At 37.4% G+C, this 17,596-nt stretch overlaps 1 protein-coding gene across 1 annotated transcript in view; it reads right to left on the bottom strand.

Annotated features, from left to right (window-relative positions):
• Nucleotides 1-4,269: 4,269 nt before the first annotated feature.
• The window catches only part of PKHD1L1 (polycystic kidney and hepatic disease 1 (autosomal recessive)-like 1), a 135,503-nt gene continuing 122,176 nt past the window's right edge, over nucleotides 4,270-17,596 (bottom strand). The window contains exons 71-78 of the mRNA XM_012722926.1: nucleotides 16,715-16,872; nucleotides 15,367-15,502; nucleotides 13,438-13,782; nucleotides 10,017-10,168; nucleotides 9,486-9,632; nucleotides 8,722-8,875; nucleotides 7,207-7,464; nucleotides 4,270-4,394 (exon numbers count right to left, since the gene is read on the bottom strand). Of these exons, the coding sequence (XP_012578380.1) occupies nucleotides 4,384-4,394; nucleotides 7,207-7,464; nucleotides 8,722-8,875; nucleotides 9,486-9,632; nucleotides 10,017-10,168; nucleotides 13,438-13,782; nucleotides 15,367-15,502; nucleotides 16,715-16,872 (1,361 nt within the window). The 3' untranslated portion in view covers nucleotides 4,270-4,383. The remainder of the gene's footprint in view (nucleotides 4,395-7,206; nucleotides 7,465-8,721; nucleotides 8,876-9,485; nucleotides 9,633-10,016; nucleotides 10,169-13,437; nucleotides 13,783-15,366; nucleotides 15,503-16,714; nucleotides 16,873-17,596) is intronic.

Consider the following 17,596-nt stretch of genomic DNA (forward strand, 5'->3'; position numbering starts at 1 on the left):
TTTCTTTTAACCTGAATTTCCTCATCAGTCAAACGACCATAATAATGTTTGCTTCTAGAATGACTAATATTTGCAAAGCACTTAGATATGTGCTGTTGAGACAAACTAGGTAAAATAAATTTCATGATCTGGTAGGATGAGTTGCCCTAAATCCTGTTTGAACAGGTGGATTAAATTAAGGACTCACTAGTTCTGCCCAAATCATTTGGCCTATCACACTGACCATGAGGCGCCCTGATAGATTTTAAAAAGCATTAGATTCTAGCTAATGAGTATCTTGCAATTTCTTGGAGGAAGCTGCGTGCCCTCATGCATAGTTGAATGCAGCCTGTCTGTGCATGCAGCTGCTTAGTCCAACCCAGAACAAGCTAAGGCACTGCCTTCCTCCTCCCTGCTTCTCCTAACTTCCCTCAGGCAGCCAGACTATGTTCTCCCTTCTTGAACCGGCTCTCACAAGCATGGGCTCTCTAATAAAGCCTTCCTGTTTCAACTGCAACTAGTGAATCTTCCCTAATGGGCAAAGGGCCACTCTTTTCTGTTGGTAACTGTAACACTGTTATTGCCACTATTACTACTGTATCACTGTATCAAAATTTCCATTAACTACATAACCCCAAACCCATCAGATATTCTTTTGAAAGTTCACCTGCTCTAACCTTAATCTCTTCAAATGTCTCAATTTCAATCATTCAGTTTACAAAATTTCTTCAAATTCCCCAAAGTTGGTATCCAGAATAGCCAACATTCTGACATAAACATGTTTTTGAATGTTAGAGACTTTGCTTCAAATTATTTTACCTCAATGATACTTTCTTCTTTTTGTATAAGTCTTCTGTTTCTTACTTTGCCACTTCCAAAGGTAAGTAGTAGTACAAATACTTTACCAGAAACAACTTGTTTCCCACACTGCAAACTTAAATTTTATGTTGAAAATACCTAAAAATGGACTGATCCCATATTTGGGCATCATTAGTGCCAGTAATTTGGGCTCTTGCTTGGGGAACCACTGCTTGGAAATGTGCAATATTAAGTTCCTCCTCTGTTCTGGGTACTGTGAGCTGAGTATGAGGCAATTGCAAGTGGAAGGAGCATGAGAATCAAAACTTAACACGGGGAAGATTTCTCCCTGAACTGCCTGTACTCCAGGGTGTACAGTTAATTCTACCTACCCTGTTTGCACATCATTTTGCCTGTGCTGAGACTTCTGATCTGTGCTTCTACTCAGTCCCTAATTGCCAGATTTAATTTATTCTCTCAGCTTCCAACCCATCACCAGATTCTCCCAGTTTTAAACCTAGGTAAACTAGTTCTGAGTTCTCCAGGTCTGGATATTGTCTTTTCTGGGTATTGTATTATCACCTGAACAAAAGACCTTGCATACTAAACAATAACCCTGTGCTTCTAGGTCTCCCCCAACCCATTTTCCTGGATTTTCACTGAAGGGATATATTTTCCTCATCACAATTTTAGACCTGCTGTTCTGAGTTGGATTTTAATGGCTTTTTATTAATGAGCAGCTGTTCCTAGTTGAATATAGATCAGAAAGTCACATTCATTTCAAAACAAAGTCTTAAAGCTCATCTAGTGACAATTTTAACAGATAGATTTGAAAGCAAAAGATTAGCTGTTTATAATTTAAGGGATATTTTTAAGGACTCAATTTCTGTGGTAGAGAATTTTGCTTGCTTTCAAAATAACACATTTTAATATTCTGGTAATTTACTTTTTAATATTCATACTAATCATTTAATAGGATCTGTTGTTTAATAGAGAAACCAAAAAGCCTGAAGCAGATTTTAATTACTTCTTATAAGAAAAATTAACTTTCTATGAAGCATTTGAATAAGTATTTTCCATCATAATGATGACTATAACATATTGTTGTTAGTAAATTTTATTGCTAGTTACAGGAAGATCTAAAGTCTAAGAACAATTTACAGCTACCTAAGTCCCTCCAGAAGAGGCCTGGATAGGAATAAGGAAAAACAATCCATGTCTTTTATTAGAAGTAAAAGATGAACTCTGGCCCTCCCTACTGGCACAACACATTAAAGCACAGCACTAAGAAGCTAAAGCCACTTCAGCAGGAGTTCAATCCCTGCCTGCCCTGAAGGTGATCCACACGGTACAGCAGACCTCTCCTGACCCTCCCACTGCTCCTCTCAGCAGTGTATTTCATCAGTCAGCCTGTTCTGCTCCCCACTCTGTCTCTGGTGAATCCTCTCACCGCCCCTGCACCTCTGGCCTGTATGCATAAATAAATCTTAAAAAAAAAAAAAAAAGGTGAATATTCTACTTCTCTATTCTAGTAGTAAGGTTCAGCAATGTACTACCTCTCGATTAATACTTACATTGATTGCTGTAGCTATAATACAGCTCAGCTATATTATGAGTCAGGTAGACTTGATCTGAGCAGATCTGGTCATCTGAAACTATTATTTTTAAGGATCAATTTGTTGAGATTTATACAACCAATATAAACAAGTTTTTAATATGCTTTACTTTGTATATGAATTGTAATTTAAAAGAAAACTGAACCAGCAATAGAATCCATTTACCTACCCTAGCAGAGTAGACAAGATGGCTTTTACCTTGAACAAGACTTCTCACCTGTAAACTGTGGCTAATGATTCTTACCATATGGATATCTTTTGCAAAGAGAGTGGTATATTGTAGATGAAATTATGTGTTGGAAGCAAAGCAATAAAATTGCTAAAAGCTACCATAAAGGTTTATCATCATCTAGTCAGAATTTTTTAGCTCGGGCAAGGAGTAGGAAAACAGATGTAAATTTTCTGTCATCAGCAACCATCAGAAATAAACATGTTAGTTAAAAGCACACAGAAGGACAAAAGTGGGAACAATGGCTTTGAAGTTAACAGTTCTGAGTTAAACCTCTGCCACTATTGCCCATTTTGCTTTAAAGAGCAGCAGTTAGAAGCACAGCACCTATGACCCTTACATCCTCTCTCTTGCTTTTTCTCACAACTCAAAGAATATTTTTCTCATAACACATCTGTTGCTAAATTCTTTCAAAGAACTTGATCTTCTCAGTGTCCATGACTTTAACAATGTATAATGTTTCTGCAGATACTTAGGGGAGTGTAGCCTGAGTAGAGGCCGTTTTCAATGGGAAGGATAAGCAGAGGTCTTTGCACTGTATCCAAAGGCCTGTCCTATAGATCCCAAGAAACCTCTTCTTAGGATACTGGCCAGAGTTTGGCAGGCCCAGAAATCCAAGGTAATCTAGGATTCCTAGCTGAAAAAGAGCAACTTAGTCTGAAAAAAGGGCTAAAACAATCCAATTTCTCCAAAATCTTTAGAAATTAAAAAACATTACCGTCTTACTGAGTGTTAAGTCTGGCTTTATGCTTTCGACTCAGGGTATTTATACTGGCACTTTCCTCTGCCTGGAATCTCTTCCACATATATCTAAGTCTCTTTCCCCTGGGGCTTCCAGATCTCTGTCTAAAGAGCTTATCAGGAAGAGCTTCCTTGACCAGTTTTCAAATCAGCAATACCCTTTGTTCCACACTTCCATTATTTTATTTCTAATATATATATGATATACTATATATTTACTTACTTATTCTTTTTCTACTTTTCTTACTTATTGTCTTTTTCTACTCATTAAAATTAAATTTCACAGAGTTAGAATTTTCTTATTTCTGTTACTGTGATTTTACTAGTTTCACTGCTGTATATTCCTAACATTTTTATAGCAGTGCTTGACACAGCATAGATAATTAACCAAAAATTGTTCATTGGATATATAAATAATGAAGGGGCAGAATAGAATTTCTTGGAAGTTTTTTCAGTTCCTGCATTGGGGGAGGGGAGGAGGGAAGACTCAAGATAACTGAAAAAATCCTGAATCAATTCAACTTACTCTGAAATGATTCACATATGTTTGTGCCAGGTAGAAAGGAGCCTTAAGAAAATAAATTTTGATGTAAAGTAAAAGAAATTAAAATGATGTAGATCAATGGAAACCAGTGTCTCATAAATGGACAGAGAAAAATCAGATCCCAGAATTAATACAAGGATTCAAATACTGCCAATCTGATCTATAGATATTAAGTCAAAACTCAACAAGCTTTTTTGATGACTAAAGGATTGTATGATTTTATAGACACAGTATCTTAGAGTTAATATCAAAGACTTCTGAGGGTTTTTCTTTTTCGAAATGAAACAACATGTAAACATAAGGAATCAAAAATTTATTTCTATGATTAAAGTTAATTGAGTATATCTTATACACTATAAACATATTTTAGCATATTTCATAAAGATGATACAGACATTTTTCTTGTTCGGCAAAATAACAGCTCTTAGTAAACAGTTGTCATATTTTGTGTTCAGCTTTTTCTTCAGGACAGCAATTCAGCTGCTTCCTGAAAGTGAAAATAAGGCAAACACATTTTTTAAGTCAAAGTAGCATTTACCATAATGTAAAATATTTTATTAACTTTAGCTTTTCTAATATTTCATGGTATAGGCAACAGGGCAAGAGTATTAAGCATTAGTATTTCAAAGTTTAGCAATTTAATGCTAGAATCAATTATGTACTCTGTTATGGAACAGTGAAGAGAGAACAGTGGTCATTATAGGCTTTTTTTTCACGTCCCAGTTATGCCATTTTTTTTAGTGGAACTTCATGAGGCTTTCAATATTAAAATATTGTTAATTCAGCATACAAAGGCATATGAAAAGACACCCTGCACCTCATTTTATTAATGGTTAACATGGTCTGCAATTGCATGGGTGGGCTTGCACCCGACCACACTGGCACCCTTGATGGCACTTCCAGTCTTCAGAGATGTGAAAAATAAATTTCTGTTGCTTATAAGTTACCCAGTCTGTGAAGATTGTTACACCAGCCCCAAAGGGCTAATACAATAAAGTTTAAATCATCTTATGTTTTAACTGAAGAATGACATTGCTTAGTAACAAAGGAAAAGTACTTGCTTAACTTTTTGCATCTGTAAACAACCTGCTAGTAAAAATATGCCAGGAACAATACGATTCACTACTGATTGACAGTTAAATGTTCTGAATTTTGTAAAATTCCAACGCTGTCATGAACAAGCAGGATAAAAGTCTTTGAAGATAATTAGCAAATGATGTATTTAAGGAGGAAATGCAAAATGTGTACATTGTAAGCAATACTTATGCCCTTTTTTGAATGCTTTTGAGAAGAGCAAATAATCCCAAACAACACCTGTCACCCTATTGTGAAAGAAACAAATGGTTTTACTCTTATTAGGATTCTGGAGACAAGAAAACTGCACATAATGCAATAGCAAGTGTGCTGGGTATTTGCTTCTAGTCCCTCTGCGCCAAACCTTTCCTGCTCTGTTCAGTCAGAAGCCGCTGGGCCAAAGCTCTTCACACCAGGCCTCTCTCCCCCTTGGCAGCTGGCTCCTAATTAGTTTCTGCCATTAGGAGGGAAGAAAGGATGATTCTCAGAGCCCCAGCCCCTAGTTGTTCTGCTACTTCCAGAACCAGCTTTATTATGTACTTTGGTCCTGACCACATTTATATTTAAATTAAAAAAAAATAGTTTGTCTTTTACTACTAGAGATACCTCAGTATCCTTCTAAATTCCTACCCTACCTCAAGTTCTTCCTAAGCCTTTCTCTGAATTTTCATTTTGACTCAAATATAAGAATCTATCAATATTTAGGTGCCTTATAACTGACAGTATTTATCATCTTTTACTATTTGGAGATAAATATGGAAAGAAATTGATTTTTACCCATATCTTTATAAACCTTTCTCTATATGGACATATGTATATATTACACACACACACACACACACACACACACACACACACACATATATATATATATATATACATATAAATGCAGAATATATGAAAGTCTTTTCAAGGAACGGTTTGGTACCTTCAAGGAGCCATTCTTGAAGGTTGGTTTGAGGGCCCTGGGTGTAGATTATAATTAGCATGTAGAAAGATATTATTGAGGATTTGTGATGACCTTACTATATAGTCTTCAGGGAGATAAATCTGACTGTAGTATGGAGGACACACTGAAATTGAGGCATCTGGAAGCAGAAGGCCATTGTAAGAGGTTAAGTGGGAAGTAAGAAAGTTGTAAGCAGACCAGTACGACTTTAAAGGAAGGACAGATGGGAGACACCATGGTTGGACATGAATGACCAGAGCATCTGAAGAGAGGCGAGACTTGAAGTCGTCTAAGAAGCCTGAGAGATCAGAAAGATGGCGCTGGCGTTAACTGGGGAGGGGTAGCAGGGCAAGAAGCATGTTGGGAGGCACGGGGAAGATGAGAGATCCCAGATGAACATGTTAGTTGAAGAGGTCTTATTTTTTACTTTGAACCTATCATGTCCCTGTTCTGGTGTACCTTTCCCTCCATTTCCTTATCTTACTCATTCTTCATAGTCCCTCTATAAAGTGCTCTCATGGAGCAACATCAACAATTATCTTCGATTATTCCAGCCCGCAGGGACTTCTTCTTCCTGCTAATCTCCCTAACAGTCCCTCTCTCTGCTTGCCTACCACAGCTGGGACGAGCACTTTGATTTCATTGTAAAAACCATAGACACCAACCTCAGTGATTGGTTCAGGAATGGTGGTGTAGCCACATCGTGTCAATGAGATTCTTTGGGACTCTTGCTGGAAGTGTTGGGAAAGTGGCTTATTCTTTCTGTAGTAGGTGCCTGGTTGGTAGAATGTAACCATGACGATCCTGGGGTACCTTTGCTGTGAGAGGTGGTGGTCGAGAGTCTGCCTGGCTGTGAATCTACCACTGAGGAACATGGAGTCCAGATGGAGAGAGGCAGGTTCTGAATAAATGGGTTGAGAACTTGATTCTGGTTGTGCAGACTACTTCTGGACTTGTCAATTAAGTGAGTTAACTTTACCACCCATACAAGTTTGAGCTGAGATTTTGCCTCTTGCAGCAGAAAGAGCCTTGACATTATTGCACCTCTCATTCCACACATCCTCATAAACCTCAGCTGCGGTTATATGCCCCTTACACGCTACCAGATGGAGGCTGTTACTTCCTCAGTGACTAAGACTGTGTCTTTGTGCCTCCAGCAGTACCAAGTCTGAGTGTTGTTCACTCAGTCTTTATTTTGTAAATCTTGACATACTTGAATATGTAAGTATCTCTGTATGTGGAAATACACATTCTTCAAGAATTTAACTGGACTTACCTAAAGTTATGTTCAAAATCAAAACTGCAGCCATAAATATTTCCAAGAGCAACATTCTTCCCACCAGACAGCTAATTACTATGGTCATTATCTGGGCAGTTGGACCCACAGTTGATGCTTTGTTGTTGCTGTTGCTGCCACCACCGCTGCTGCCCCCACTGCCACCACCACCGGACACAGCCTGTGCTGACAGGCTGAAAGTTCTGGACTCCACTCGGGCCACATTATCCAGTATAAATTCAATCTTATAATTTTTTCCTAGAAAAAAATCATAGTATGTGATTTCCTTTTTAAAATTTGTTTTCATACAGTTCCAATTGGGTTTCATTGACTGAAAAATAGGGATTAATTCCAATTATTACAGATCAAAAAAAGATAAACTCATGTTGTTTGCAACAATATGGATAGAGCTGGAAGGGACTGTGCTAAGTGAAATAAGTCAGGAGGGAAAAAGTGGAATGGTTTCATTTTTTTCTTAATGACTTGATGTGTGGGTGTTTTTCTTCAGTATTTAAGAAGGTCCACACTTAGACTTGTGCAAAGGCCATTCCATAGAGAAGTAAAGCCCCCAACAAAAATCCAGATTGAAGACCTTGGGATGTGAGTCTCATCAATCCCTTTAAGCCAACCAAGCCTAGCATGCCCAACTGTAAGATATCTTCAGAGAAATCCAAGACATTATGGAGGAGCAATCCATCCCAACGTCTAACCCACACTACTATGAGCAATGAAATGGTAGTTATTTGAAGCCATTATATTTGGAACTGATTTATTATGTAGCAATAGCCACTGAAACAAGCACTAAGTATGACATAGGTTGCTAGATATTATTATCCATTAGTAATACTATCCATGTGATCAAAGATTAAATGTCAGCTGTTTACTTTCTTCTACCATTTCTCAACTAATTCTCACACCTCCATTTTCTGTGTTAGAAACCACAGCCCATACCTCTTCTAATCTGGTGCCACTGCTTTGCTCTTTATAGAGCTTTAAGTAGAGGCTGTGAAGCTAATCTAATCTGTAAGGGGATTTCCCATGGGGCAGGATTTGTAGGGAGGATCTACCAGAAAGTGTGCAAAAAGATGCTCTGTTAATTTCCTCCTATGCTTTGTTGTTATTCCAATTTCACAGTGGTTCATCTACAAACAGGCTAACTGATTGAACGATAATGAAAAGAGCAGTTTACTTGACCATCCTTACTGTGTACAACCAGTCAACTGAGACCACACTTGATGAAAAAAAAAAAGATAACAAGGAAGAAAAGGGGGAGAGAGAGGACTCATGGTATCATTTTGATGTTTAGCCACAAATTATATGTTCTATTTTCCTTAATTGCTTATTTTCATTTGTCTGTCTTTGCATATTAAGTATATTTTTGTAGGCTAGAATAAATGTTTTCTGAAATGAGGCATAATATTCTGATTTCTGTAATTTATTGGCCAGATTACGGAATGTTTTGTTCACTTGTAATAGTCCTTACTTATGGGCATGTAACTGGGATCCAAAACTCACCTGTTCTAAGGAGAATGAGGTCTGTGTAGTTGGCCCAACAGCTGCTAAATGGAATTGTTGTATTTCCCCTCAGACCACTGATTTGGTTATTATTGACATCCTTTAGTATGGCCTTTAATGTCAGTGAAGTGATCCCAACCGATACACAATTACCCTAAAGAGAAAAAAAGAATAGAGAGAACAGTAACTGCCCTGCTTAAAAAGATCTTTTTCCTTGTAAGATCTGTAAAACTTTATTTTTAAGGCCCTTCCTGGTGGCTCAGAGAGTTAAAGCATAGCACTAAGAAGCTTAAGCCACTTCCGCATGAGTTCGATTCCCGCCTGCCTCAGAGGAGATCCACATGGTGAGGCAGACCTCTCCTGACCCGCCCGCTGCTCCCCTCAGCAGTGTACTTCGTAGATCTGCCTGTTCTGCTCCCCACTCTGTCTCTGGTGAATCCTCTCACCCTCCGCATCTCTGGCCTGTACCCCAGTTCTATATGAATAAATAAATAAATCTTAAAAAAAAAAAAACTTTATTTTTAAAAAATGCCTCACTACAAACTTAAAATCTAGGTCCTTTTCCTACACAAGCAGACAAAATTCATCTGAAAACAACTATTTTTCAAACAGAAAAAGGTGGTATCGACAGGTGGGAGTTCAGCTCCCCAAAGGCAGTGCACCCTCAGGTTGCCATTGTTTCAGATCAGTGGCACTGGCTGCCTTCCAGGATGTGTAGCTTGCTACCTTCCTTTCAATCAATCATGGTCTGAGTTGTAACTTACATCAGAATCTACTGCCTTTACGGAAGGCTGCTGAGAAAATGGTTGTCCTGGCTGTGCTGCCACGGGCTGAGTGATCACAGAGAGTGAGGACACGAAGGCCACGTGATGGACAGGAAATGCAGACCTCTCCACTGGCTGAGCGGTCACCTGGAAACGTCATGAGTGGTGACGTGGTTTCACATGATCTACTTCATTCATTAACAAAATTCATCTTAGCCCAGCTACGGGTAATATCCATATTTAAAAATATGCTTAGTAGGTGAGTTATAGGATTACAATATTTTCTGGAGGTCATATTTAAGAAGCCTTGTTATATTAAAACAGAGCACTTTTTATAACAGTAAATACTTTTTAGGAGATATGCTCATTTTCCAATCAGTTTATCATTTGATTGATACCATAAAAATTAGCCAACAATAAATTACAAAGACATACTCTTTACTGTCTTGAAATTGGGAAAGATTTCAAATTAGAAAAATAAAATAACATTTTAAATAGTTAAGATGCAATTTTCTTGTTGCATTTTCTTACCTTAATCCAGCCAGAATCACTTGGGTTGGGGATAGGATTGGTAATAGACATGGAAGATATATTAAGCCCAAGGATACTGCTGCTTTTTCCTAAAATTACAGCTTGTCCAAGAGAATCAGCAATTTCTTGGAGTTCAGATAACTGCATCTGGCCTATGGTGAAAGTATTTTGATATGCAGGTTATAAGAATATATAAATGTGGAACACATGAGAGTTTTTCACAAGTCTTGCATTGTTACACACACATAGAATTTTATAGTTTTCTCACTGTGCATAAACTAAATATGGTAGACATATTCATGAGTTTAAGGAAATGACAAATTATTTTAGTATGCTTTTAAGTTGGAATTAAAGAAAAAGATAGGTAAAATAGATACAAATAAATGAATGAAAGCTTAATGAAAATATATTTGAATATTGGCCCTCCCTGGTCAGGAAGCTGCACTGTGAAACTAAGCCAAGCTGCAGCTGCTTCAGTGCCAGTTCAATCCCCGCCCCGGGGGTGACCCACATGGTGCAGCAGACCTCTATCTCGCCAACTGCTCCCCTCAGCAGTGTACTTCCTCAAACTGCCTGTTCTGCTCCCGACTCTGTCTCTGATGAAGCCTCTTGCCACCCCTGTACTTTTGGCCTGTACCCCATTTCTGTATGCATAAATAAATAAAATCTTTTAAAAAAAGAAAATATATTTGAATATGTCCTATGTCATTCCTTGTTTAGAAGTGAAAAACCATTATGAGTGTCTATCATCACATATAATTAAAAATGATAAATTCGGGAGTGGAAAAATAATTAGCATTTTGAAATTTATAGCAAGCAAGCATATTAAGAAGTAGTCAGTGTTATCAAAAAATTACTAACAAATTGTTACCTTCCCTGATATAGACCATTTCGAGATTAGTTTTCACCTTGCAAGTAGTTTTCGTTCTCTTCTTGCTTGTCAGTTTCCCTTACACCTGTTGTCCCCCATAATGCTCTTTACCTGAGGAAATAATGCCTCTCTTTACTGTACTAACTTTTGTGAGAAGCCTGGTAGTTGTGCTTGATCTCATTCTTGACTTCCCCTCTCCTTTCCCCACTCTAAAATTAATTACTGACACCTATGTATCTCTTCCACACCTTTGAAATTCCAGCCAGTCAACATCTGGGACAGTACTGGCTTTCAAGATCGAGTCTCTCTAGTCTCCATTCTATTTTTTTTTTAAAGATTCATTTATTTATGCACACAGAACTGGGGTACAGGCCAGAGGTACAGGGGCAGTGAGAGGATTCACCAGAGACAGAGTGGGGAGCAGAACAGGCAGATCGATGAAGTATACTGCTCAGGGGAGAAGCAGGAGAGACAGGAGCGGTCTGCCGTACCATATTGGTGCACTGTAGGTTTTCTCAGGCTATTTGACTGGTGAAAGCCTCCATTTATGCTATCTCCCAGGAACCAGACACCTCAAGTTGAAGAGCACATATGGATGGCCTCAGAACTCTTCTTATCTAGAGACCCCCTTAGTACTTAAGTAATCTCCTCTAAGAGAACTGGAAACTTCTGGAAGCCTGACACTACATGAAGGTGCTAGGGAGTCAGGCATACTACTAGGTGCACATATTTTTCTCCATTTCCACTATTTTGCTGTGATATGCTCTATACCAAGTTGTAGAGTTTTCCTTAAGATTGAACTTCTGTGCCAGCCCATGTCTGGTAAGCACATCATGGATCTTTCCCTCTTCTTGTCCTGTTTTCCATATTCTTAGGATGGAAAAAAAAATGACTAACAAGGTAAGAATGCTTCTAAGGGGGTGGGGGCAGGTAACAGAAGTGGTGCTTATAGAAATTTAGATTACATTCTATAGACAATAAATCACGTGTTTTTTTGTTTGTTTGTTTGTTTTTTGACATTTGAGTGGCTACTACGGTAAATATTAGCTCCTGCTGCCGTAAGTAATGACTTACTAGGAAGTTTGAAGAGTTGGTGAGCAATATCTGTGTGAATCACTGCAACTCTTATACTAAATTAACAGACTATGTGGATTCCAAAGTCCTCATCTTATAGATACAAGGAAGGAAAAAAAATGTACCCTATAACTGGGCAGAGGACATAGGAGAGATCTGTTTACAATACAAACCTATGCTTCCTGCCTCCTTCAATAAAGACAGTTGATCAATACCTCCATTGATTCTCGCTCGTTTTTCCACAGATTAATCCCACAAGGGAATAACTGTCTCACTGTCTAACTGATAGAATTCTAGAATGACTATGTAGCAGCGCACAGGGTCAACACAGGAAAGCAAATCTCCTGAGGGAAATGGGAGACGTCCCCTAAGTGGCAGAAGGTGAGCAGTTCACCAGGAACCCAGGTTTACACACGAGAGCCTGGGATTTGAATGGAAAACATGCTGGACAGACAGAGGGCTGATGCAGGTGTCTGGGTATGAAATGTATACAATTTGAAGGTACTCTTCAAAAAGCAAATTTGCGAGATTTTTACTTTTTGATTTTTTTTATTATGACAGTCAGTGATTGGGCTGTGTTATTAAATGGATTTCTCCAGGGCCTAAAAATTGAAGCTGTTCCAGGACTTGTACAAGGGAAGGGTCTTAAAGCTAAAGCTTCATAAGCTCCCTGATAGAGAATATTTAAGTCTCAAAATGAGATTATACTACATAGGAGGCGACAGCATGGTTGGGAATGAGTGGCTGGAGAAGAAACTGCATATCAGGAGGCCCAGAAAGGACAGTTGCACAGATCAGTAATGACCACCTACCCTGTCACAGAGACTGCAGATAAGAGGGCAACATGAAAAGGGCCTTCCCTGCTGGCTCAACGGGTTAAAGCGCAGCACTATGAAGCTAGCCACAGACACTGCAGCATGAGTTCCATCCCCAGCTAGGGATGGGACCCCCATGGCACAGCAGACCCCCCCGTATTGCCTGCTGCTGCCCTCAGCAGTGTATGCCTGTCAATATGTCTGTTCTGCTCCCCACCCTTCTCTGGTGAATCCTCTCACCTCCTTTACCTCTGGCCTATACCCCAGTTCTTGTATGCAGAAATAAATCTTAAAAAAAAAAGGGGGGGGGAACATGAGAGTCTGAGGTCAGAGAAGTCCCTTGGTATTTGTTCTTTTCATTATCTGACTCTTTCTCATCCTTAATCTCTTGGCTGTAAGGCCACTTCTCAGATCCTTTATATTAAAACCAATTATTTTGCTGAATTTACTAATCACTACAAAAACAAAAATAGATGTGGACATTTCTTCAGAAGCCCAAAATAGTCTGGTCTTATAGGGGTAGGGCAGGGAGCATGGTCTCTAGACTCTTACTAGGTTTTGGACTTGGAGTTGGTGGGATTTCCGAGGCCTGGCTCACCAGGTCACACTAGCATCAATCTCGTTCTTACACTCCTCCTTCTCAACTGTCTACTGTTCATACCTGTGGTGTCATTGCTTAGAGACTGAGGGGGCGGATCTCCAATCTCCAGTTCAACTGTGAGTCCCACAGATCTCTTTTTCCGCAGACTCTCCCCTTGTATTATTTTGCTGATACGAATTTTGTCACTTGGTATCTTTAGGAACAAAGCAAGATTTCTAACCAAATTGTGAGAGCTATAGAAGTCATCTTCTGTGACGGTAGGTAACTGGAAGGAAGCAAATATGACTGCAGTTGTGTGGATTTCAACAGGTATCGTTCCTTTAACCAAAAGGTAAAGCATCTGGTAAGTTGGGTCATAGTAGTTTTCACCAAGGAGAGTAGAATTCAGGTTAGGAAGGAATTGTTCTAGGGAGGAAAAAGAGCCCACAAATAACAGTTAAAACATTTAAATTAACACTATCACCATGAATATTTAATAGATGTTCAAATTTAGGAAATTCTAAAAAAGTTCAACATTATCATTCCTTCATAAGAAAGGAAGCATATTGAAAACACAATACTTACAGAATGGACATTCAGAATTAAAGCTGACCATTTAAACTATACCATTCATAACAATTATAGAATATACTTACTTTTAAAATTAACCTGCTATCAATATAGTGTAAATGAAAATTAAAGTCTAATTATGAAGCCAGGAGCCTCTGCTGTAATATTACTTAATTGCTCAGGATTTTAAAGCCATGGCCAAAGGCATTTGGTAATTTAAAAATGTAAATTTCACTTTAATAGTCATGGATTTTTCTGAGTTCTAAATAACAACTCTTATAGAGCATTTAAAATTCAATGACTCTATGGTTATCAATGACAAACGTATGTAATACAAATGAAGTATATGCTAATATGTATGTGAAGATTCTTGTCAAAGTGATTGAGATTATTATACATTTCAAATGAGCAAATTCATACACAATTTTATGGTAAAGTATCAAAAATGTTTAAGTGGTAATAAATCCACTAATGTGTCTTAAGCCAGACAAAGGCTGAACTATATAATGTTACCAGAATGAAAGATACCTTCTTATAACATTTCATTGTGACACTAACAAAAGGAAATGAAAAGTTTAGAAATATGGTAAATATTATTAATATAACAGACATTCATATCAGTGGTGTTAAGAAATCATTTCATTTTTACTATATATTTCTTCAATATCTGTTGGTGTAAGTTGTAGATGTTATTTGTTTTATCCTTTCTGCAAATCTGCAGAGTGTGCTTTGCGTTATAAATTGAAGCAGCTTTCAAGCTACAGTTAAGAGGTGCATAAGCCATTCATCCTCATGTCTTCACAGTAATGAAAGGAAACAAAGGCATAGCTAATAAAGCATTTGTGTAGTCTAAAAAAAGTATGCATACATTGACAATATAGGGCATTTGGTATTTTACATTCCAAATGCCAAGCAAAATGTTCATTTAAAAGCAGTGCTATTTCAAATAAATACAATCTACAAGAGGACAGTGGTAGTATTTGTTTTTCAGCTTTTCAATACTAGTGTAGCCAGTTTTCTATATGAAATTCTACCCATTGAGATAGTTTCCATTTTCTAGACTTTGAATGACAGAACACTTAGTATCAAAGGTATTTCTTAACAAAACAATTAAAATTTATGAAAATTAAGTTGTAAATATATGCAATCAATTATGGAATGGAGATGATCCCAGGAGGCAAAGGAATGTCCCACATACACACCAGAAAAAATATTCTCATCATTTGTGCAGAGAAGAGTTCTATTAGGAGTGGTCTTTCAAGACACACAAATTATGAATGAACACATCTTAGTACTTGATGGGACATGGCTGAAAAGTTATTTTCTCTTGAATGTATCAATGACTAGGGAGCTAAAAATATTAATGTTGAAACAGTACAAAGAGTTTCATGTGTAATAAGGTATGTATATGATGTGTACTATTTTTTTTTAAGGAAATACCTGTAGAAAGATGTCTAGTAAGCTCACAGTATTTCTGTAGGGAGTTCCATATTGTATTTTTGGGACAGACCAATACTTTGTTCACGTAAACATCCAAACGCTGAAGTGTTGGGAAAAAAATTCCTACCAGAACAGCCTGTTAAAAATGAACAACATTTTGTGTCTTAAGAGAGCAGATAACAAAGTATTTAGAATTTTGCACTTTAAAATGTCCTTCAACAATATATACTGCCTGTAAAATATTGAAACCAAAGTTTTTTGGATTTCAGATAAATATTGAAGACGTAAAATGGACTATAAAGTAGACATTCAATCATTCATACAGGCCTTATAACTTAACTCAGTGATTTTCAGTAGAAATGTGCAATGTAAGAAAGAAATTATTGGAGAAATGTTTCTAAATTAAAGTAAGGCTTTCTTTCAAATAGAAAAAACTTTAACTCTAGGGTCAGAGGGGAAAGAGGAAACTTTCCTCTTTGTATTCTGTACAAGGCAACCAAAGAACAGAGGCTTGATGTTGAAAAAATGCTTTCTCTCTCAGAAAATTTCAGTAGTAAGACTAATAAAAATCAGGAGAAGAACTATTCTTTCTGATTTAATTTACATTTCCCTTTAATTATAAATTAAATACAATTTAATTTATATTTCCCTTCTTTCATGCCATTTGATATAAAGGAGACTAGTTTTTGAAGAACAGGAAGGAATTAATAAGCTACATGTAATTTTGGAATCTCCTTTTGAGATTGTCTCTGAGTTCAATATAATAAATGTCACACTACTTTGTAATCATTCTATTTTAAGAGTTAAAAATGGAGTGTCTATCTGAGTTAGGCACTACTTTTGGATTGTCATATGTCCCTGCTCTCATTGAGTGAGGAAAGAGACAATACATAATAGAAATAATGATAATTAATGTATACAGGCTATTAGCATATAAATACTATGACTCAAAAGAAAATATAGCTCAGAGAATGACTAACAGGGAGAGTCTAGCAGGGGCTGGCGGGCTGGTTGGGCAGCAGGCAGGTTAGACCTCTGAGGTATAATGTGGATATATACTGATTTTAAATAAAAATGCAGATTTGCCTGCTAATCACACAAATCATAGGCCTCACCATCACATTTCATAATGGGAGCACTGCATATTTGAAGAGGTCGTACATGCTTTACACTGATGAAAACTTCTGAGCTAATTTTCCTTTATTAGGAGTACATTGATGATCCTTGCAACTGAGCTCTAAGACTGTTTTAGAGAACAGGGGAGGAGATATAATGCCTCATGCATCTGGAAATACATGCAAATAATCAATGCAACAATTCCCAAGAAATTATTCTTACTGTTCCTTACCTTGCTCTGGTCAACATTAAGCAGTATCAGTCGAAGATTCTGAGGACTGGTGCCAGTGAAGTAAACCTCATAAGATTTGTTTAGAGCCACAATGCTATGAAACAGAGAGAGCCTTTTTTGGCAAGTATATCCAGAACACCAGCCATGATCCTGTGGACCTAAATCCATATAAAATGAAAAGTTCACTTCCTGCACTAGGAACACAGATAGTACAAAGTCTCCACAGTAATTACAGTGAAATAAATTGCAATGACTAAGTTGAACATTTATGTCCAAATATCCATCCATCCAATTATTCATCCATTTCTCAACCTTTGGCTTAAGAAGGAAGGCAGAAAAGTAACTCCTTTCTATTATGCTTACTCCTGCACTGGTTAGGTTAAGTAGGTAAACTAACATGCTGAGAATTTGTACAGTAAGACCACTGAAGAAAATAGTAGATTTACATGAATCTCTATTTTAAAATCATATTTAAGTTCAGGCGAGAAAGAAAATGCTTGATCCATTCTCCTGCCTATCAGCAATGAGATTGGGCAAGGAATCAACTTTCTCAGGCTCAATGCTGAGACATACATTGTAAAAAGAGTTTCATGATTAAGCCTTCCAAGGATTCCTGAAAATTGAAAACAATTAGATCTCACGTATCTTAACTATCACAGTATCAGTTTTTCTTTTTTTAATTCATGTATGGCAAATTGTTATTTTAGAGATAGGCCGTATATTTCTTAAAAACATCTATGCCATCTATCAGTGCAGATATGAAAATCACTCAAGGTACCTCTTTCTTCTTCTAATGGCCAATTTGGAATACTGTCCTGGCTTACTAATATAGGTAGCTTCTAAGAGTCAAGTAGCTCACCTGTAAATAGATCTCTTACAAAT

This window comes from Condylura cristata, unplaced genomic scaffold, assembly GCF_000260355.1.
Source record: "Condylura cristata isolate star-nosed mole 26May11 unplaced genomic scaffold, ConCri1.0 scaffold00009, whole genome shotgun sequence".
NCBI lineage: Eukaryota > Metazoa > Chordata > Mammalia > Eulipotyphla > Talpidae > Condylura > Condylura cristata.